This window comes from Haliotis rufescens, unplaced genomic scaffold (assembly GCF_023055435.1).
Source record: "Haliotis rufescens isolate VD_foot unplaced genomic scaffold, xgHalRufe1.0.p SCAF_8, whole genome shotgun sequence".
NCBI lineage: Eukaryota > Metazoa > Mollusca > Gastropoda > Lepetellida > Haliotidae > Haliotis > Haliotis rufescens.
In genome coordinates, this window is record NW_025964372.1 from 27,580,197 (window position 1) to 27,604,250 (window position 24,054).

Here is a 24,054-nt window from a genome sequence, read left to right on the forward strand (position 1 = left end):
ATTTCAGCAAACCTGCTCGTTAGCTCTGCCCTTAACTCCTTCCATGTTTTGGCAGGATTATCATCCATATAGCATTGCACGAAGTCGCTTACAGCGCCATCACAACTCTGAAAAGCAATTAGCTTTTTACTGGCGTCTTGATTTGCGCCAGTTAGCAATGCATACTTTTCTACAGATTTGATCCATTTTTTTAAATCTTTCGGGTTCCCCACAAATGTTTTATAGCTTGATTCACGCCCTGTGCGCTTAGCGTTGTATTTACAGCAGCTAGCCTCCCGTTTATTTCATTTCCCTGTGCCCCTAATGTTGAAGTTACTGTTGATAACTGCCCCGTTATTTCTCCCGCTAACCCTTGTAAGAATTGTGCATATTCTGCCATTTTGCTCACTTAAGTACTTGCAAAAACCCAAAGAATCACCTTTTTGCGAGTCCCGGGACCAATTCCCTCGATCCTAGTCGTTTCCTTTGGATCCCTCTCCTTCTCTCCTTAAGGTGATCCTGGTCTCGGCACCAGTTTACGTAACCCCGCCCCTTCTTGTAACACAACACAAGAAGGCGGTTTGAGGATTACGTAGTTTTAATCACAATGGCATATGTACAAGTCAAAGGAAGTGTGGCGTCCTTCCTTCCTCCCTCTAGATACTCGCCTGTACTTTAGGGTGCTGAGACCAAGTCTGCCGGTATTTGGAAGTCGCCCGGTATATATAGTAATGATGGAATGCGAAGCATTTTGTTTTGCACAGGTACTAAAATTTGGTGTGGTCAACTTGAGATTAAATTGTCCATCAAGTGGTGTCCATGACGAGGCACTTAAAAATGTTCCCCTTAAGGTGACATGAAACCACCACTCACTGGTCCACTTGATATGTACTTGACATATCCATGGGGTCTTCACGGGGTCAGTCGTATTTGGCAAACACTGATAGTGTTACATCAGTCGTATCTGGCAAACACTGATAGTGTTATGATATGTACTTGACATATCCACGGTGTCAGTCGTATCTGGCAAACACTGATAGTGTTACACACAACAATAATTACGTTGAAATATCAAACAACCTGCATCTGTTTCCACTAAATCGAGCGACTACATTACTTAATGTGTGCAACATCTTACAAGGCAATAAGTGAACAGAGCTCACAATAATACTCCCACATTGAACATATTTCTAAGTTCGTGAACCGTAAAAACGAAGAGGATTGATATAATCCTATGACGATTTTGCATTTAGATTGGTTGTGTAGAACAGCGTGGTCCCACAGTCATTGAATTGATTAAAAAGATAAAGGATATTTGGATAATGTTGCCAAATAAGATGTTGATCTCATCGGCGCCATAATGGGTGAGGTTATTTCATCAAACGTCTGAATTTCCTGGTCAAAAGGCGTCGAAACTGTTTTTTTATAAATTAAACTGTGTTTCATACTTATGTTGAAGTACACAATGGCTGAATATACAGTGCCAGGTAAATAAATATGTACAAAGGACATAAATATAAAACACCCCTCTATGATTAATTAGCAGGGGTACAGATAAGTTGATGTTTTGAGACATTTTTGTAATGTTATTTAAATTTTTCTGAATATATAATTTATTTTTAATTTGAAAGAATATAGGTAATAAAAGCGAAAAAACACTTTACATTTTAGTAAGACATGTCCATTGTAAGATTACGACTCTATCGTGAGGATGTGAAGAATCTCCAAAAAATATCCTAATACCATTTTTCTGTAGAAAAAATAGTGCTCTATTCTTCTTCACAAATACGGCTTATAAAACGATTAAACAAACATTCAAGAAATATTCATTCGGTTATGATAAATACCCTGAGTATCCTTCCTCAAAGCAAAGTTAGCGCATATATAGTTACGTCCTTTGATCCATGTAATCTTTTAAATTTGAGTGCATATTGTCTGCAATGGGGAAAGTAAAATCAGATATTCTCATGACACCAAACCACCCTAGTGCCTGTCTCTTCTAAGGGAGATTTATTTGCTTGTTGCTTATCGCTGCTCTCAACACTGTTCCTTTTGTAATGGAGGATTGGTATACAGCCATATAGTACTTTGTATCTGAAGTCCGTTCAGCATCATTCGAACAATGTGAACTTTATTATCAAATTGTATCACATATGTCATGTGACTGACACCAATCAGAATGAACACCTGTTTAATTAAACTTAATTAAACGTAGTTAATAGCTTAATTTCTGCACCGTAAATCATATCAAACTGTCAGGTAAATAGAAATTACACATGGCCCACTGTGGTTAATTCTGCCTCGTCGAGATGATTAAAATCTTTGGTATAAATATAGAGACACCAACCCTATCTGACAAATCATCCCGATTGTCTACAATGCTGCTCATCTCTCTGTTCGTGGTTGTGTTGGGGGTTGCTGAGACACATGGTAAGTATTTCAACCGAATTTTCTACCATAATTTTCCAACTCTTATTAGGAATAGTTCGGTGTTGACATGAAACTGCAGGTTAAGTCATAATTGTGTATCCCAGTTATACATATATTATATACAGGTAGAGACGGATCATGCTAAAAGTTGCTTTGCTCGGACAAATACACGATGTTTATGTTCATGATCATGTATGAAAGGTTACTTTAGAACTATATACTCGCCAACAGGCATATAACCATGCATATACATACGTATGTATCAGTTTTACTGTGTAGCTAGAATGTGTGTAAACTGTCGGGCACAAGACTTGTTTGATGGTTTGATGGTGACTAAACATGCTGTAATTGATATGGGTATCATAGTTGTGTTTCGGATCTCAAGTAATGTTTCGGATCTACATATATAATTTTAAGGTATGACTAAGATACCACAAGCATGGTATAAGAACACTGTATACGTTTCCCCAGAATCCAGGGTCGCAGATAATGCAGGGTTTTGCAACATTGGCGCTAATGGAGTTTTAACCATTGAGGCCACCCTTGCTCTGTGTTTGAAGGTATAGAGGAAAATATAGGTTTTTAGCTTTGGGATTTAATTTACCTACAGCTGTGATTGTTTGTCCCCAGGTGCTATGATCCCTGTCCTTGGGTCACAGGTCACTTCCTCCTCAGTCTTCACCTTCGGCTCCACGAACTTTGTTCCACAGTTTGCCGTTGACGGCGGATTTGGCACCGACTTCATCGCTGACAACACTACGTTTGCAACGGCTGTTGGAGACACAATGCCCTACATGGACATTGATCTGGGCAGCAACTTCCTTCTCGTCTCCGTCACCATCACCAACAGGGGTGACTGCTGTGGTAAGTAGAGTGAGATGGTTAGGTGTATTTATTTCTTTTAAAGACAGATAAATAGAATTACATACTGTCAAATGATCTGATTGTCCACAGATTCGTCCTCACATCATGAAACCCATATCGCCACTTTTTGGGCATTTCATCGATGTTTTGAGCTTGAAAGTAGTTCTTGCTCGATGACCTTATTTGAATATTTATTGGGTCAAATACTGAACAACAAAAGTTTTTTATCTAATCTGAAACAATTTCAGTTTGCAACAGACTCCTGTAAGTGTTCAAATGGTTTAATTTGCCATACTGACTTCAGAAAATGCGTGATTTCATAAAAATAACATGAACATGCCAAAATGTCAGTTTACAAATCAATAGCATGTGTGTCCACCTCTGGTTGCAAAGCAAGCAACACATCTTCGTCACATGGAATGGACCAGGCGTCGCACATAGTCCTGTGGGATATCTGTCCATAACTGCTGGAGCATGTTTCGAAGTTCCTGGAGTGTCTGTGGAACACGTGGTTGACGTCGAAGGCGCCGATCCATCTCATCCCACATGTGCTCGATTGGTGAGAGATCAGGGGAGCGAGCCGGCCAGGGGATGACATTCACGTTGTTTTAAATCCTGAACAAGCCGAGCAATATGAGGCCGGGCGTTGTCATGTTGAAAGGTAATGCCTGGACCATGATGACGCAAAAACGGTAGAACAAAAGGGCCGATGATCTCGTCGAGGTAGCGTTTTCCATTGAGATTTCCCTCTACCACTATCAAACGGGTCCTCTGTCTTGCTGTCATCCCACCCCATACCACAACGCTGCCGTTCCCGAACCGATCTTCTTCCATGCCACAATGATTAACGTAACGTTCACCTCGACGTCCGTCAATCGCTTAGGCTGAGGTGAAAACGAGAATCTTCAATGAATAGAACTTGTCCCCACTGCATGGCCGTCCAGCGTAGACGCTGTCTGCACCACTGTAGACATGCTTTACAGTGGATTTCTGTCAAAATTGGACGCCTGGCGGGTCTTCTGGCGACAATCCCTGCACATCCAGTTGTCTTGTCGATTATTAGTTACGCGTGACTGCCACTCCGAGGACGGTCTCTGACTGCATTCGTCTGTAGGCAACGTTACCATAAACACCAAATGTTGTTTCTGTGGACGTTAAATTGTCTTGCAACATCACTTTGACTCGATCCTGCTTCAAGCATACCAATGGCTCGCAGACGCTCATTTTCGGGCAGGCGTGGCATTTCGTAATGTTGAATAATTGCGTAATTTTGTTGTTTTTCTGAGTGGTTGTTTTCAGCACGATGCTAAACAATGCATATGGAATCCCGTTAACGCACGTGTTTTTATACCTATTCTTCGGAAGTGAAATGCATGGGACTTGCATAAAAGTCATCTTTTGCTTGGAATGCATGCTTTTCTGGAGCAGTTGCGTTTTTGTGACTTGATTCCATACATGTACTACAATAGTGAAACCAAACTTTACTTGTTTGAAATATACACTAAAATATTGGTGTCACAGGAACTTTTGTTTTTGAGTATAGTAACAAGTTGATTGGATTGCTTTTTCACATCAATAACACTATGATATTTATCACATATTACCTAAATAAATAGAACGGTGTCACGTTTAACTTTCTCTATCGTTCTCAATGCTGTTCTTTGCTACCACCAAAGCAGTCTATTCAGATTAAGGCGTGTTGGTTGACTTATTCTGCCCTTGGTAAACAGTAAGGTAGACTCGAGATGATTATCGTGGTCCCTCATAGCTGTAGATTTCTTTTACATCAGAAACATGTACAGAACTGAGATCATACAAAGCATATATATCTTCAAGAACATTCTATGGAGAGCGTAGACCTAGAATTACAACACATTCCTGCTGAACTTGATATCAGTCATCAACGCTCCAGTTCCCAAGTCACAGTATGTCCACAGGACCCTGTGTTAAACTGTGTAACCTGGCAGATTGTATGGTATGGTGTCATGCCCCGACGGCGTGGATATTTGGACCAAGTGTTCCTGACTTATACTATTTGAGGCTACCACGATATTGCTGCATAAGATATCATCATCATCACCCACTCTTTCCATCTTCGCAGCCGAGCGTTTTAGCATGTCTGAAGAAACTTATATTAGAAACAAAGGTCATTATCGACTACCCAAATTTGCATAAAAGGCTGAAAGACAATAATCGACTGAAGGGGTTGTGTTGTACATGTGTATATCTCTCCACCTTGGCAGCTGATCGTCTTCGAAACATCCGAATCGAGGTGTACAATAACGATCCAACACTCGGAGGAACGCCTCAAGTCTGCACCACAATCGGCAGCACCGCCCCTGCCGCCAGTTCCAACACCACGTTCACCTGTTCGGCCATGGCATTCGGAAGGTACATCCGTTTTAACAAGTTCAGCATGGTCGACGCAAATGACATCCTTCAGTTTGTAGAGGTGGTCCTTGATGGCGTTCCGCTAAGTAAGTATATAACTGTATATATATGATGGTAAGATGAGGCTAACAAAAATAGTATCACAAAAATAGTGCCACATTTACCTACTTTATCGGTGATATTTTCCATTCTGTTTAACTGTGAATGCTTCTAATGAATGAAAAATTAGTTCTCGTAAAAAGAATGCCGATGCAATGTTAAAAAATGGCCACTCAATAGAAACATTGAAAGTATTCGTGTGTTCTAGTGGAAGCAAGCGCCATGCGATTATAAATACACTTGACGACACGGATGGCTCAGTGACTTCCAGTTTTCAGATCGATGTTCATGATGTCAATCACTGGATTGTCTGGTCCAGACCCAATCATTTATAGACCGAGGTCATATAACTTGAATATTTCTGAGTGTTACATTAAACAACAAACAAATGGCCTTGGATTCGAGCGAACGTTCAGAGGATCAGCAAGGGGTCGCAACTATCGACGGCGAACTCGGAGTTTTTGACCATTGGGCCACCCAAGCGCTGTGTTTGGAGGAAAAGAGGAAACTATAGGTTTATATGTTTTGAAATGAGATTTACCTACAGCTGTGATTGTTTGTCCCCCAGGTGCTGTGATCCCCGTCGGCGGGTCACAGGTCTCTTCCTCCTCAGTCTTCACCTTCGGCTCCACGGACTTCGTTCCACAGCTTGCCGTTGACGGCGGATTTGGCCCCGACTTCGTCGTTGACAACACTACATTTGGAACAGCTGTCGAAGACACTATGCCTTATATGGACATCGATTTGGGCAGCAACTTCCTTCTCCGCTCAGTCACCATCACCAACAGGGCTGACTGCTGTTGTAAGTAGAGTGAGATGGGGAGGTTGGTTTAACGCCGATTTGAACAGTATCTTAAAAAGTATGTTAAAGACGGCGTTTCAGTTCAATGCAGGAGGAAAGCCAATAGAGATCAAGCCTGGTTTTGCCACTTGAATGGATCCAAAAATAACAAACAAGGCGAATCTGTCATACCAAGTCACGATCAGCAGATCGAGGTACGCCGAAGGGATGCAATTCTTGGCGGATTGCAGGAAGCAGAAGTCCCCATGGTCCCTAGTATGGTTGCCTAACTTTAGTTGCTGGTGATCTCTAGCCCATTTTTATTATGTATTGTTTAGAATAGTCACATTTTTATGGTAACATACTAATTTTAAATCTATATCTGTGATATTCTAGTGCTTTTACTGTCCTTTATCGACAGATTTCAATGTCTATATCAATGTATTATTACTGTATAATTTGATTTAGTCACTATATGGCTGAAATATTGCCAACGTGACTATAAATGTTAACTCACTCACTTGACGAATTGTGGCATTCATTTGAAGTAACCCTATGATGTAGCGTTGGCCCTGTTAGATATTCATCAATGTAAAGCAAATATTCACCAATAGGCTTCAACGATTCTCAGTCGAAGAACCAGAAGCATATATTTTGGAAGAGCTTGAAATCAGACATAAATAAATGCAAACATACACAATTGATTCCTTTTGGCCAGGGTTGATACCCATGTAGTGTGTAAAATATCACGGTGGGAGATGTAAACTGCGCATGAATACAATGCTTGAGTGAACCGCCCTATTAATCATACATTAACAGACATAATGACACTCCTATCGTAACTAAATGGCCATTATATCGGTGTAAAGCACTTGATAGTAGTTCCTGCTAGATAACCTCATTTGAATATTTATTGCATCATGACAAGTTTGTCCGATTTCGCAAGTCACAATATGACTCCAGGACCCCGTGTTATACGGAATTGACTGGTAGATTGTTGCCCTGGCCCAGACTAATTGAGACTACCTCGTTGTTTTTGTTCAGTAAGACATTATCACTAAATCATCCGAAAATTCACAGCCGAGCGTCTTCGAAACATCATCATCGAGGTATATGACAACAACGCAACTCTTGGAGGAACGCCTCAAGTGTGCACCACAATCGGCAGCACCGCCCCCGCCGCCGGGTCGACCACGACCTTCAACTGCACAGGGACGCCAATCGGAAGGTACATCCGTCTTAAAAAGAGCTCCAAGGTCGACGCTACTGATATCCTTCAGTTAGTAGAGGTGGTCCTAGAAGGCGTCCAGCTACGTAAGTATATGACTGTATTTATCTGATGGTAAGACAAATGAGGATAAAATAGCATCACATGGTAGTTTCATTTATCTACTTGTAATCCCTGGTTTTCCAGGTGTGTGATCCGACTTGGTTGCACCAAAGTGTACGCACCTACTTAGTGCAGTCATTGTTATAAAGAAGTTGTATATCCATTGAGTGAAATACTTGTTAGGACGGCGTTAAACCCATCTCACTCACTCCTCCACAGAATGTCCTTGCAACCACTACCAGCTGGACGAGAACTGTTTCTACTTCTCTGGATTCCAAGCAAGCTATGCCGACGCGAAGGTAAACAACGACACCGCTTTCCTCCCATATTAAGCTGACACGCCGAGATATAACTGGAATACTGTTAAAAGCGGCCTTAAACCAAACTCACTCACTCACTCACTTAAGGGTGGTCGGAGGATACGTTTGGCCCAATGGGTAAGGGACCTTTATTCAAAGAAAGTTGCGTCCCATGGCCAAGCCAGCATTATGTAGTTTGGACTGAAATCTCAGATACCGAACCTTTCTCGTGGGTTGAACAAAATATGTCAACGACTAAACCCTGCGTCTGTCCTGGCTTGCCTCTCACGACCTGAACCAAACTCACACAATCAGTCACTCAATCACTCACTCACACACTCAGTCATTCACTCACTCACTCTCTCTCAATAACTGAGATAATGTTAAACTATGCGTTAAACCAGATTCACTCAATAACCTTTAGTGTAGTCAGTACTCTAGGATGATACTTTGCGTGTTTGAAGTCTGAATGAATACTGAAGTACAGAGATTCTTGTTACAGGAATACTGTGACATCATCGGAAGCAATCTGGCCATGATCCGAACCCAGGCTCAGAGCGACTTTGTCAACGGTGTTCTCGCTGCAAATGCTAAAAAAGGTAATTCATAGCTCGCTTATACTGTTTCGTGGCCATTCTATATCCAATTAACAGAACAACAAAGGTTTCCACTTGGACCTGTGGCAGTGTTAGATAACAGTATGAGTTCCACCCAAGAAAGCGTTTTTATCAACGGGGTCTATGATAAAAGGTTATGTTTCAGATCAAATCAATTTCAATTTCGATTTCAGCGGTTCACACACGGTACAGGTAAGGCTCGTCTTTACCTGGACGAGACATAGGCCCAGACATCAGCTCCCTCTTTAGGCTAAGCTATGCATCATCTAACTGCATCTTTTTCTCTTGTCCTCATTTGCAGGACTTCACGAAATAAACATTAGCGACGATTAATTGGATCTGGAGGTCAGTCTCGGAGAACTTGTTGCTTGTCAATGTACCCTGACGTCGCGAGATGTTACTGATAACATCAACCACTCGTTGGTCTGGCTACGAGTGGATTATTTACCGCCCACCATGTAATGGCTTAAGAGTTACACACTTCATATTTTCTGTCACTCAGGTCAAGAATACTGGATTGGGGTGACCAATCTTTTGGACCGGTTCCAGTGGCGATATCTGCTTGGTGACATTGTTCCCCTGAATGGCTTCACCTCCCCACTCGTGAACGGCACGGGCACTTGCAGCACCTCTACCTCTCAGAAGCACCCACAAAACTGTGCCGTCCTGGAGAAGAACGACGCCGGCCAATGGGAGTGGGAGGAAGAACGGTGTTACAGGAAGGAGAACTTCATCTGTCTGGCAACCCTGCCCATACCTGCGCCCTAGGTTCTTTAATGATATATGTATTGGTAATTTTTACAGTCGTCATGATTAGGGTATCTTGTCTAAAATAGGTTGTAATATATGCATCTGTCTACAAAAGTAGTGTCCAACCTAAGATGATTTGAAAAGTAATCAAATGAATCGTACAATGGCACCTCTAAATACAATCGTTGTGTTAAAAACACCTACTATTATACCAATGTACTCGTAAATAAAGAATTACCAATATCATTGTGTTGTGTTATGGTCGAACACTGGTTGTATTATGATATATTTTAGTGAAATAACAAATTGACATGTGTTACTCAAAAGAAAGTTAAAGAACACCCGATTCTTTCATCATAGTTAATCGTGTTTTCCTTTAACTTCTTTTGAGCAGGATATAATACCAATACAACACACATAAGCTTTGTTAGCGTGTGACATAAACTCTCAACAAGACTGAATGATGAAAGGGATGAACTTTCATTTTGTGCCGAGCAATATTCCAGCAGCTCCAGGGTGTGGTGTCTACCTTCATTTAAGTTGTTTGATCAAGATTACAACATTCAAATCTTAAGCAACGCTTTCAAAATGGTTTATGGAAGAAATGTGGAGGATATTTCCATATTTGATGTAGTAGTGACAAAGATATGTCCGGTTTCCTATTCTGACTTGTGTCATATGTTTCCGTGTTTTTAGGGACCAATTGACTTGCCTTTGCGTGTGTTGTGATTGGTGGAGCAGCAAACGCTCACTTTTTCGCAAACACCTAATGTCGTCACTCATTGATAGTGAATCATCAACATAAACATGCTAATGATACAATCTGAATCGTAAAATCTATTCAGCATTTGGTCGAGACTGGAGTGTTTCTGTGTCGGGAGCTTGATCCCGATCCCAGGCCGCATCACACACACACACACACACACACACACACACACACACACACACACACACACACACACACTCACTCATTCACTAACTCTCACACATTGCGTACATACGCAAAGTCAAATTTCTTTTTGTGCCTTTGGCGTCTACATTTCACTTTTGAGGTACACTCTAAGAAGATTTCAAAGAGCGACATACGACTCTCCTTTCTTTACTTGTTTCATTAAGGTTACAACATTGAAACTGGTTTACACATGGAGGACATTCCTTAAACTGATATATCAGATGCAAATAAGAAGCAATTCCCTATTTTGACTTGTACCGTATGTTCCCGAGGTTTTAGCTGAAAAATTGACTTGCCTTTGTATGTGTTTGTGACGGGTGGAGCAGCGGTTAAATCTAAAGGTAACCTAGCTCTACATTGAAAACACAGTATGTTTATCTCCATTTTACCATGACTAAATAAAACGCGAAGTCTTTGGTGGTAGCAATTATATTGTGTAAAGTGTCGTGGGTTAGTTCATTGTCTTGAGTGGGTTGTTGATCTGAATTACGGAATCACAGACAACAGCCTATAAACAAAATATGGCGCTGTTTATTCTCAAGCAGTTAATTCACTCCGTAATAAGTCACTCGAACATATGCTAGGCAGTGAAAGGGTATAAGCACAGCAACTTGATCAACTAACACGAGGTGGGCACGCCTAAAGAAAATTTAACAAGCTTTCCAAAGTTTCCGTTCTACACTGCACGTCACCATCATGACGTCATGTCGCTCATTGTGACGCAAACGATATGATGTGACAGTTGTATATAGAGAAACGCCAAATTCCAAGTTCTCTGTTGTCCCCAAAACTTAAAATATATTCTCTTTGAAGATTTCTATCGTGTTTTCTGCACGAAATGTATTGCCAAACATCCTTTGAATATTGTTATGACCTCAACTTTGCAATTTGTAAAATAATTATTTAAATATGCCTACAGACAATGACTAAAAAAAGGACTATTCTATGAATATTAGCTTCTGCAGTTATGCGGCAGTCAGACCAGCTGTTTCAATCAGAGGGTTTATTGTAATTTAATAGCCTCTGATTGACCAGTCAAAATCGAGTAATTTCAATATGCATGTTAGAATTATCATTATGAATATGGAATTTTTTTTGTCATTTTGATTTTAATATGCAAGACGGTATAGATAAAAACAGCTAATCTGTCAATACCAACGTGTTAAGAAAGACCTTGCTTACCACGTATTATTAACTTTAGTTTGTTTGTTTGTTTGTTGTTTAACGCCGCACTCTGTAATTATCCAGTTATGTGACGGCAGTCTGTAAATAATAGTGTCTGGACCAGACAATATAGTGATTGACATCATAAGCATCGATCCACGCAATCGGGATACGGTGACAAGCATCAACCAAGTAAGCGAGCCTGACCACCCGATCCCGTAAGTCGCCTCTTCCGAAAAGCATTGTCGCCTTTTACGGCAAGGCCTCTTCTACCTCGGATCTTCACTGATCTGAAAATCACGGAACAAGGGCAATAACTCTGTGAAAACATTACGGTACCAATTTTGACAAGTCTTGCAAGAATCTTTTAGATAAGCATGTACACTTTCATTCATGTAACTGTTGTAGTTTCTGAGAAAACCTGTTACCATTTCACACAGCATGCACTAAGTTCAAAAGCACGAAGCAAGGGCAATAATACCATTTACCAAACTATTTTAAGATCATGACAAGTATGGTGAGTGTGTTAAATTTCATTTGTCCAACTTCAATAGTCTATAAGAAAAATGTCCCCATTGTGAAGCGGGCATGCATACAAATGACACATATATTGTTCTTCGTGGCGGGGATATAACATTATTAGTTTGTTGTAACTGAACCTTAGGGAACCTGCATTGAGGTATAAAACGTCATTGCCAGAGAATAACCAGTCATACGAAAGAGAAAGGCAAAATAGTGTTGAAAATATTTGACTGCATCGCTGAAAATCAGTGATGACGCCAGGCATTTGCGAAATGGGTTAGCATGTTCTACACACGACTAGTTAAGACGGAGGTGTAATCCTCTCTTGACTACCGAAATAATGGCCATTCCGAAACATCCTCAGTAATATCAACCTATCCTAATCTTTGCCTGATTCGGGCTTTAGGGCTGCTTTGAAAACAACAGGAGAGCTGCAATAGCACACCCATAATGAACTGAGGACCCTCCAAACTATAAGTCGATCAGGGTTGCTTGGTCGTTTGTTGTTTAATGCAGCCCTCAATAATATGCCACCTATAAATTGAGTTCGGACAAGACAATCCAGTGAGTGACATAAACACCAATCCATAGCTTGGAATATGACTCCAACTTATCGGTAACTCATTTTGGACAAGTGGTTATTTAAACTCACTAGCTTTGGCGAAAAAACAAAAAGCCAGACTACATTTTCACTAGCTTCGGACTCACCGACAACTGGCCGTGCCTGTCCCTTAAAGGGTGGAATATGATTAAGTTGAAGTCAGTTCTCATTGGCACAACTCAAATTGATTGTTCAATCACTGGATTGTCTGGTCCAGACTCTATTATTCACAGACCGCAGTCATAAATTCAGCTGGACTATTGCTGAGTGCGGCGTTAAAAAAACAACAACAATGGAATAGTGCTGACTGCTGTGTTAAGCAACAAACACACATTCGAAACCCATACCTGTCGAGTTGATCATACCAATGAGACCTATGAAGATCCGGGGTAGAATAGGTCTTCACCGTGCTTGCCGTAAAAGGCGACTATTCTTGTCGTAAAAGGCGAATAACGAGATCGGGTGGTCAGGCTCGCTTACTTGGTTGATGCATGTCATTGATCCCAATTGCGTGGATCGATGCTCATAATATCAATCCCTTGATTGTCTGGTCCAGACTCAATTATTTACAGACCGACGTCATATAGCTGGAATATTGCTGAGTGCGGCGTTAAACAACAAACCACCACCAAACCACCACACCTATGGTTGAAACAAATGATACCATGGGAACGCGACTGGAGGTGGGATGACACTGTTCCACTTCCTTTGTGGGAAGCTTTGTATCAGATATTAATCCTTTGCCAGGTTGACACTTTTTTCTTTTCTTTTGTGAAAGGATCGGGGGTAAAGCTTGCCACAAATAAATAAATAATTTAAACTGATATTTATTTTCAAGTAAAAGGAATTAGCAAAATGAAACTGATATGAAATTTTAATTGGCCAAATACATTGTATATAGTCCCTGACCACTACAAAAACTTCATAATGAGTTAATAGCCTTCTCTAGCAGAAGTAAACATACATCTATGTACATGTTATGGTTTAAATATCTGTAGGAGTTCCGGATTGAATTGGTCCTTTGGGCGCTGTCTAAATATCTAACATCATCATAAACCCTATAGCAACCTATAGCAGCTAAATAGATCGGGTGGTCAGACTCAGTGACTTGGTCAGTGTCGTGTCTTTGTCGTGCTGCGACGGCGTGGATCGTTTCTCAAAATACCAATCAATGGATTGTCTGGTCTAGATTCGATTATTTACAGGCTGCCATCATATAGGTGGAACACTGATGAGTGTGGCTTTAGGCAACAGACACAACAATAATAATCAAACACCCTGCATCTGTTTCCACTAAATCGAGCGACTACATTACTTAATGTGTGCAACATCTTACAAGGGAATAAGTGAACAGAGCTCACAATAATACTCCCACATTGAACATATTTCTTAGTTCGTGAACCATAAAATAAAACAAGATTGATATAATCCTATGACGAGTTTGCATTTAGAATGCTTGTGAAGAACAGCGTGGTCCCACAGTCATTGAATTGATTAAAAAGATAAAGGATATTTGGATAATGTTGCCAAATAAGATATTGATCTCATCGGCGCCATTATGGGTGAGGTTATTTCATCAAACGTCTGAATTTCCTGGTCAAAAGGGGCCTCCCGGTGTCAAAACTGTCTAGAAGATGTAATTACTTTTTTTATAAATTAAATTGTGTTTCATACTTATGTTGAAGTACACAATGGCTGAAAAAACAGTGCCAGGTAAATAAATATGTACAAAGGATTTAATTATAAAACATCCCTCTATGATTAATTAGCAGGGGTACAGAAAGGTTGATGTTTTGAGACATTTTTGTAATGTTATTTAATTTTTTCTGAATATATAATTTATTTTTAATTTGAAAGAATATAGGTAATAAAAGCGAAACAACACTTTACATTTTAGTAAGACATGTCCATTGTAAGATTACGACTCTATCGTAAGGATGTGAAGAATCTCCAAAATAATATCCTAATACCATTTTTCTGTAGAAAAAATAGTGCTCTATTCTTCTTCACAAATACGGCTTATAAAACTATTAAACGAACATTCAAGAAATATTCATTCGGTTATGATAAATACCCTGAGTATCCTTCCTCAAAGCAATGTTAGCGCATATATAGTTACGTTCTTTGATCCATGTAATGTTTTAAATTTGAGTGCATATTGTCTGCAATGGGGAAAGTAAAATCAGATATTCTCATGACACCAAACCACCCTAGTGCCTGTCTCTTCTAAGGGATATTTATTTGTTTGTTGCTTATCGATGCTCTCAGCACTGTTCCTTCTGTAATGTAGGATGGGTATACAGCCATATAGTACTTTGTATCTGAAGTCCGTTCAGCATCATTCGAACAATGTGAACTTTATTATCAAATTGCATCACATGTGTCATGTAACCGAAACTAATCAGAATGAACACCTGTTTAATTAAACTTTATTAAACGTAGTTAATAGCTTAATCTCTGCACCGTAAAGCATATCAAACTGTTAGGTAAATAGAAATTACACATGGTCCACTGTGGTTAATTCTGCCCCGTCGAGAAGATTACAATATTTAGTATAAATATAGAGACACCAACCCTATCTGACAAATCATCCCGATTGTCTACAATGCTGCTCATCTCTCTGTTCGTTGTTGTGTTGGGGGTTGCTGAAACACATGGTAAGTATTTCAACCGAATTTTCGACCATAATGTTCCAACTCTGACTAGGAAAGGTTCGGTGTAGACATGATACTGCAGGTTAAGTCATAATTGTGTATCCCAGTTATACATATATTATATACAGGTAGAGACGGATGATGCTAAAAGTTGCTTTGCTCAGACATAATACACAATGTTTATGTTTCATGATCATGTATGAAAGGTGACTTTAGAAGTATATTGTCGGCAACAGGCATATAACCATGCATATACATACGTATGTATCAGTTTTACTGTGTAGCTGGAGTGTGTAAACTGTCGGGCACAAGACTTGTTTGATGGTTTGATGGTGACTAAACACGCTGTAATTGATATGGGTATCATAGTTGTGTTTCGGATCTCAAGTTATTTTTCGGATCTACATATATAATTTTAAGGTATGACTAAGATACCACAAGCATGGTATAAGAACACTGTATACGTTTCCCTAGAATCGAGGGTCGCAGATAATGCAGGGTTTTGCAACATTGGCGCAAATGGAGTTTTAACCATTGAGGCCACCCTTGCTCTGTGTTTGAAGGTATAAAGGAAAATATAGGTTTTTAGCTTTGGGATTTAATTTACCTACAGCTGTGATTGTTTGTCCCCAGGTGCTATGATCCCTGTCCTTGGGTCACAGGTCTCTTCCTCCTCAGTCTTCACCTTCGGCTCCACGAACTTCGTTCCACAGCTTGCCGTTGACGGCGGATTTGGCACCGACTTCATCGCTGACAACACTACGTTTGCAACGGCTGTTGGAGACACAACGCCCTACATGGACATTGATCTGGGCAGCAACTTCCTCCTCGTCTCCGTCACCATCACCAACAGGGGTGACTGCTGTGGTAAGTAGAGTGAGATGGTGAGGTGTATTTATCACCGATGTGGACACTCTTTCTGTTAAAAGACAGATTACATACTGTCAAATGGTCTGATTGTCTACAGATTCGTCCTCACATCATGAAACCCCTATCGTCACTTATTGGGCATTACGATATATAGAGCTTGAAATTAGTTCCTGCTCGATGACCTTATTTGAATGTTTATCGGATTGTGAAAACAAGTTGATCGGATTTCTTTTTCACATCAATAACACTATGAAATATATGAAAACTTAGTTGTAGACTGAACATTACTATATGCTTTTATATTTATCACATATTACCTTAATAAATAGAAAACAATCGTCCGGTGTCACGTTTAGCTTTGTCTGTCGTTCTCAACACTGGTCTTTGCTACCACCAAAGCAGTCCATTCCGATTAAGGCATGTTGGTTGACTAATTCTGCGCTTGGTACGCGAAGTTATCTTTTCTCTGACACAGCGAGGTAGACTTGAGTTGATTATCGTGGTCCCTCATAGCTGTAGATATCTTTTACATCAGAAACATGTACAGAATCGAAATCATATATGGCGTATATATCTTCAAAAACATTCTATGGAGAGCGTAGACCTTGAATTGCAACACATTCCTGCTAAACTTGATATCAGTCATCAACGCTCCAGTTCCCAAGGGACAGTATGTCCACAGGACCCTGTGTTAAACTGTGTAACCTGGCAGATTGTATGTTATCATCCCCCGACGGCGTGGATATTTGCTTATGCAGTCGACCACAAGTGTTCCTGACTTAGACTATTTAAGGCTACCTCCATATATCCGAATAAGATATCATCATCATCACCCACTCTTTCCATTTTGGCAGCCGAGCGTTTTATCAGGTCTGAAGAATCTTATATTAGGAACAAAAGGTCATTATCGACATCCCAAAATTTGCATTAAAGTCTGAAAGATAATAATCAACTGAAGGGGTTATGTTGTACATGTGTATATCTCTATACCTTGGCAGCCGAGCGTCTTCGAAACATCAGAGTCGAGGTGTACAATAACGATCCAACACTCGGAGGAACGCCTCAAGTCTGCACCACAATCGGCAGCACCGCCCCCGCCGCCAGTTCCAACACCACGTTCACCTGTTCGGCCATGGCATTCGGAAGGTACATCCGTTTTAACAAGTTCAGCATGGTCGACGCAAATGACATCCTTCAGTTTGTAGAGGTGGTCCTTGATGGCGTTCCGCTAAGTAAGTATATAACTGTATAATTATATATGTGTATATATATATATATATATATGATGATAGTTCATTTACCTACTTTATATATGATATTTTCCATTCTGTTTAACTGTGAATGCTTCTAATGAATGTAAAATAAGTTCTCATAACAAGAATGCTGATGCAACGTAAAATGGCCACTCAATCGAAACATTGAAAGTATTAGTGTGTTCTTGGGGAAGCAAGCGCCATGCGATTATAAATACACTTGACGACACGAATGGCTCAGTGACTTCCAGTTTCCAGATCGATGTTCATGATGTCAATCACTGGATTGTCTGGTCCAGACCCAGTCATTTATAGACCACCGTCATATAACTTTGATATTGCTGAGTGTTACATTAAACAACAAACAAACATGGCCTTGGGTTCGAGCGAACGTTCAGAGGATCAGCAAAGGGTCGCAACTATCCACGGCGAACTCGGAGTTTGGACCATTCGGGCCACCCAAGCGCTGTGTTTGGAGGAAAAGAGGAAACTATAGGTTTATATGTTTTGAGATGAGATTTACCTACAGCTGTGATTGTTTGTCCCCAGGTGCTGTGATCCCCGTCGTCGGGTCACAGGTCTCTTCCTCCTCAGTCTTCACCTTCGGCTCCACGAACTTCGGCCCACAGCTTGCCGTTGACGGCGGATTTGGCCCCGACTTCGTCGTTGACAACACTACGTTTGGAACAGCTGTCGAAGACACTATGCCTTATATGGACATCGACTTGGGCAGCAACTTCCTTCTCCGCTCAGTCACCATCACCAACAGGGCTGACTGCTGTTGTAAGTAGAGTGAGATGGTTGGTGTATTTATCACCGATTTGAACACTATTTCTGTTAAAAGACAGATTACATACTGTCAAATGATCTGATTGTCTACAGATTCGTCCTCACATCATGAAAACCCCTGTCGTCACTTATTGGGCATTACGATATATAGAGCTTGAAATTAGTTCCTGCTCGATGACTTTATTTGAATATTTATCGGATCGTGAAAACAAGTATCCTTAAAAGTATGTTTAAGACGGCGTTTCAGTTTAATGCAGGAGGAAAGCAGATAGAGATCAAGCTTGGTTTTGCCACTTGAATGGATCAAAAATAACAAACAAGGCGAATCTGTTATTCCAAGTCACGATCAGTATATCGAGGCACGCCGAAAGGACGCAATTCTTGACGGATTGCAGGAAGCAGAAGTCCCCATGGTCACCTAACTTTAGTTGCTGGTGATCTCCAGCTCATGTTTTGTAATGTATTGTTCAGAATAGTCACATTTTTATAGAAACATGCTAGTTTGCAATCTATATCTGTGATAGTCTATTGCTTTTACTGTTTATTATTACTGTATAACTTGATTTAGTCACCATATGGCTGAAATATTGCCGATGTGACTTTAAATCTTAACTCACTCACTTGACGAATTGTGGCATTCATTTGAAGTAACCCTATAATGTAGCGTTGGCCCTGTTAGATATTCATCAATGTAAAGCAAATATTCACCAATAGGCTTCAACGATTCTTAGTCGAAGAACCAGAAGCATATGTTTTGGAAGAGCTTGAAATCAGACATAAATAAATGCAAACATACACAATTGATTACTTTTGGTCAGGGTTGATACCCATGTAGTGTGTAAAATATCACGGTGGGATGTAAACTGCGCATGAATACAATGCTTGAGTGAACCGCCTCATTAATCATATGGTGCCAAGTGATCAAACAGACATAATGACACTCCTATCGTAACTTAATGGTCATTATATCGGTGTATAGCACTTAATAGTAGTTCCTCCTAGATAACCTCATTTGAATATTTATTGTATCATGACAAGTTTGTCCGATTTCGCAAGTCACAATATGACTCCAGGACCCCGTGTTATACTGAATTGACTGGTAGATTGTTTCCCTGGCCCAGACTATTTGAGACTACCTCGTTGTTTTTGTTCAGTAAGACATTATTACTAAATCATCCGAAAATTCACAGCCGAGCGTCTTCGAAACATCATCATCGAGGTATATGACAACAACCCAACTCTTGGAGGAACGCCTCAAGTGTGCACCACAATCGGCAGCACCGCCCCCGCCGCCGGGTCGACCACGACCTTCAACTGCACAGGGACGCCAATCGGAAGGTACATCCGTCTTAAAAAGAGCTCCAAGGTCGACGCTTCTGATATCCTTCAGTTAGTAGAGGTGGTCCTAGAAGGCGTCCAGCTACGTAAGTATATGACTGTATTTATCTGATGGTAAGACAAATGAGGATAAAATAGCATCACATGGTAGTTTCATTTATCTACTTGTAATCCCTGGTTTTCCCGGTGTGTGATCCGACTTGGTTGCACCAAAGTGTACGCACCTACTAAGTGCAGTCATTGTTATTAAGAAGTTGTATATCCATTGAGTGTAATACTTGGTAAGACGGCGTTAAACCCATCTCACTCACTCCTCCACAGAATGTCCTTGCAACCACTTCCAGCTGGACGAGAACTGTTTCTACTTCTCTGGATTCCAAGCAAGCTATGCCGACGCGAAGGTAAACAACGACACCGCTTTCCTCCCACATTAAGCTCACACGCCGAGATATAACTGGAATACTGTTAAAAGCGGCCTTAAACCAAACTCACTCACTCACTCACTCACTTAAGGTTTGTCGGAGGATACGTTTGGCCCAATGGGTAAGGGACCTTCATTCAAAGAAAGTTGCGTCCCATGGCCAAGCCAGCATTATGTAGTTTGGACTGAAATCTCAGATACCGAACCTTTCTCGTGGGTTGAACAAAATATGTCAACGACTACACCCTGCGTCTGTCCTGGCTTGCCTCTCACGACATGAACCAAACTCACACGATCAGTCATTCAGTCACTCACTCAGTCACTCACTCACTCACTCACTCACTCACTCACTCACTCACTCACTCGCTCTCAATAACTGAGATAATGTTAAACTATGCGTTAAACCAGATTCACTCAATAACATTTAGTGTATCCAGTGCGCTCGGATGATACTTTCCGTGTTTGAAGTCGGAATGAATACTGAAGTACAGAGATTCTTGTTACAGGAATACTGTGACATCATCGGAAGCAATCTGGCCATGATCCGAACCCAGGCTCAGAGCGACTTTGTCAACGGTGTTCTCGCTGCAAATGCTAAAAAAGGTAATTCATAGCTCATCTGTTTCGTTGCCATTCTATATCAACAAAGGTTTCCACTTGGACCTGTGGCAGTGTTAGATAACAGTATGAGTTCAACCCAACGGGGTCTATGATAAAAGTTTATGTTTCAGATCAAATCAATTTCAATTTCAATTTCAGCAGTTCACACATGGTACAGGTAAGGCACGTCTTTACCTGGACGAGACATAGGCCCAGACATCAGCTCCCTGTTTAGGCTAAGCTATGCATCATCTAACTGCATATTTTTTCTCTTGCCCTCATCTACAGGACTTCACGAAATAAACATTAGCGACTATTAATTGGATCTGGAGGTCAGTCTCGGAGAACTTGTTGCTTGTCAATGTACCCTGACGGCTCGAGATGTTGCTGATAACATCAACAACTCGTTGGTCTGGCTACGAGTGGATGATTTACCGCCCACCATGTAATGGCTTAAGAGTTACACACTTCATATTTTCTGTCACTCAGGTCAAGAATACTGGATTGGGGTAACCAATCTTTTGGACCGGTTCCAGTGGCGATATCTGCTTGGTGACATTGTTCCCCTGAATGGCTTCACCTCCCCACTCGTGAACGGCACGGGCACTTGCAGCACCTCTACCTCTGAGACGCACCCACAAAACTGTGCCGTCCTGGAGAAGAACGACGCCGGCCAATGGGAGTGGGAGGAAGAACGGTGTTACAGGAAGGAGAACTTCATCTGTCTGGCAACCCTGCCCATACCTGCGCCCTAGGTTCTTTAATGATACACGTATTGGTAATTTAGTTTACAGTCGTCATGATTAAGGTATCTTGTCTAAAATAGGTTGTAATAAATGCATCTGTCTACAAAAGTAGTGTCCAACCTACGATGATTTGAAAAGTTATCAAATCAATCGTACAATGGCACCTCTAAATACAATCGTTGTGTTAAACACACCTACTATTATACCAATGTACTCGTAAATAAAGAATTAGCAATATCATTGTGTTGTGTTATGGTCGAACACTGGTTGTATTATGATATATTTTAGTGAAAAAGGAAATTGACATGTGTTACTCAAAAGAAAGTTAAAGAACACCCGATTCTTTCATCATAGTTAATCGTGTTTTCCTTTAACTTCTTTTGAGCAGGATATAATACCAATACAACACACATAAGCTTTGTTAGCGTGTGACGTAAACTCTCAACAAGACTGAATGATGAAAGGGATGAACTTTCATTTTGTGCCGAACAATATTCCAGCAGCTCCAGCGTTTGGTGTCTACATTTCACTTTAGTTGTTTGATCAAGATTACAACATTCAAATCTTAAGCAACGCATTCAAAATGGTTTATGGAAGAAATGTGGAGGATATTTCCATATTTGATGTATCAGTGACAAAAATATGTCCGGTTTCCTATTGTGACTTGTGTCATATGTTTCCGTGTATTTAGGGACCAATTGACTTGCCTTTGCGTGTGTTGTGATTGGTGGAGCAGGAAACGCTCACTTTTTCGCAAAACACCTAATGTCGTCACTCATTGATAGTGATTCATCAACATAAACATGCTAATGATACAATCTGAATCGTAAAATCTATTCAGCATTTGGTCGAGACTGGAGTGTTTCTGTGTCGGGAGGTCGATCCCGATCCCAGGCCGCATCATACCAAAAGATATGTATTGTTAAGATAAGTATGTGTTGTTACCTTCCCTGGCGTTGGCATTAACGGGCGATAACAAGGACGGTTTGGCTACTCGGGTATTCATGTTAAATTGCGGCATGATATTTCAGTGGGCTGGCATTATATAATCGTCAATGATTCGGATTCACACACACACACACACACACACACACACACACACACACTCACACTCACTCACTCACTCACTCATTCACTAACTCTCACACATTGCGTACATAAGCAAAGTCAAATTTCCTTTTATGCCTTTGGCGTCTGCATTTCACTTTTGAGGTACACTCTAAGAAGATTTCAAAGAGCGACATACGGCCACCCCTTCCTTTACTTGTTTCATCAAGGTTACGACATTGAAAATGGTTTACACATGGAGGATATTCCCTAAACTGATATATCAGATGCAAATAAGAAGCAATTCCCTATTTTGACTTGTACCGTATGTTCCCGAGGTTTTAGCTGAAAAATTGACTTGCCTTTGTATGTGTTTGTGACGGGTGGAGCAGGATACCTCATCTTTTCGCTAACACCTTGTGTCATTACTAATTAATAATGATTCATAACTCATGCTTTTTATATATTCGGAATCGCACAATCGAGTCTGCTTTTGGCTGAGATTTCTTATGAATATGGAAAGCGTTTTGTCGCATATGTAAAGGGGATAAACATGCTACATTTTCGATGAAGATCTAGGTTACCTGTAGATTTAACCACGCTTAATTGAATTTGGAGCCGAACGCGCAGCGGTTAAATCTAAAGGTAACCTAGCTCTTCATTGAAAACACAGTATGTTTATCTCCATTTCACCATGACTAAATAAAACGCGAACTCTTTGGTGGTAGCAATTATATTGAGTAAAGTGTCATGTACACTCTAAGAAGATTTCAAAGAGCGACATACGACTCTCCTTTCTTTACTTGTTTCATTAAGGTTACAACATTGAAAATGGTTTACACATGGAGGACATTCCCTAAACTGATATATCAGATGCAAATAAGAAGCAATTCCCTATTTTGACTTGTACCGTATGTTCCCGAGGTTTTAGCTGAAAAATTGACTTGCCTTTGTATGTGTTTGTGACGGGTGGAGCAGCGGTTAAATCTAAAGGTAACCTAGCTCTACATTGAAAACACAGTATGTTTATCTCCATTTTACCATGACTAAATAAAACGCGAACTCTTTGGTGGTAGCAATTATATTGAGTAAAGTGTCGTGGGTTAGTTCATTGTCTTGAGTGGGTTGTTGATCTGAATTACGGAATCACAGACAACAGCCTATAAACAAAATATGGCGCTGTTTATTCTCAAGCAGTTTATTCACTCCGTAATAAGTCATTCGAAAATATGCTAGGCAGTGAAAGCGTATAAGCACGGCATTTGGTCAACTAACATGAGGTGGGCACGCCTAAAGAAAATTAAACAAGCTTTCCAAAGTTTCCGTTCTACACTGCACGTCACCATCATGACGCCATGTCGCTCATTGTGACGCAAACGATATGATGTGACAGTTGTATATAGAGAAACGCCAAATTCCAAATTCTCTGTTGTCTCCAAAACTTAAAATATATTCTCTTTGAAGATTTCTATCGTGTTTTCTGCACGAAATGTATTGCCAAACATCCTTTGAATATTGTTATTACCTCAACTTTGCAATTTGTAAAATAGTTATTTA

General features: G+C 40.5%; 2 protein-coding genes across 2 annotated transcripts; both read left to right on the forward strand.

The window, feature by feature from the left end:
- Nucleotides 1-2,298: 2,298 nt before the first annotated feature.
- Nucleotides 2,299-9,722, forward strand: LOC124143506. Its single transcript, XM_046512507.2, has 8 exons — nucleotides 2,299-2,409; nucleotides 3,040-3,273; nucleotides 5,517-5,750; nucleotides 6,332-6,565; nucleotides 7,625-7,858; nucleotides 8,094-8,173; nucleotides 8,676-8,772; nucleotides 9,293-9,722. The coding sequence occupies exons 1-8, from the start codon at nucleotides 2,358-2,360 to the stop codon at nucleotides 9,556-9,558; spliced, it is 1,431 nt and encodes a 476-aa protein (XP_046368463.1). The 5' UTR covers nucleotides 2,299-2,357; the 3' UTR covers nucleotides 9,559-9,722.
- A 4,748-nt stretch (nucleotides 9,723-14,470) lies between these two features.
- On the forward strand, nucleotides 14,471-21,771 carry LOC124143529. Its single transcript, XM_046512529.2, has 8 exons — nucleotides 14,471-14,492; nucleotides 16,067-16,300; nucleotides 17,302-17,535; nucleotides 18,106-18,339; nucleotides 19,536-19,769; nucleotides 20,005-20,084; nucleotides 20,611-20,707; nucleotides 21,194-21,771. The coding sequence occupies exons 1-8, from the start codon at nucleotides 14,471-14,473 to the stop codon at nucleotides 21,457-21,459; spliced, it is 1,401 nt and encodes a 466-aa protein (XP_046368485.1). The 3' UTR covers nucleotides 21,460-21,771.
- The last annotated feature ends 2,283 nt before the right edge of the window (nucleotides 21,772-24,054 follow it).

Excerpts from the sequence above, each read along its gene's own strand:
- LOC124143529 (XM_046512529.2), top strand. The coding sequence starts at position 14,471 with ATGGCTGAAAAAACAGTGCCAG. Across the intron at positions 17,536-18,105 it reads CCTTGATGGCGTTCCGCTAA|GTGCTGTGATCCCCGTCGTC; the intron begins GTAAGTATATAA and ends GTTTGTCCCCAG. Across the intron at positions 20,708-21,193 it reads CGCTGCAAATGCTAAAAAAG|GTCAAGAATACTGGATTGGG; the intron begins GTAATTCATAGC and ends TCTGTCACTCAG.
- LOC124143506 (XM_046512507.2), top strand. The coding sequence starts at position 2,358 with ATGCTGCTCATCTCTCTGTTCGTGGTTGTGTTGGGGGTTGCTGAGACA. Across the intron at positions 7,859-8,093 it reads CCTAGAAGGCGTCCAGCTAC|AATGTCCTTGCAACCACTAC; the intron begins GTAAGTATATGA and ends ACTCCTCCACAG. Across the intron at positions 8,773-9,292 it reads CGCTGCAAATGCTAAAAAAG|GTCAAGAATACTGGATTGGG; the intron begins GTAATTCATAGC and ends TCTGTCACTCAG.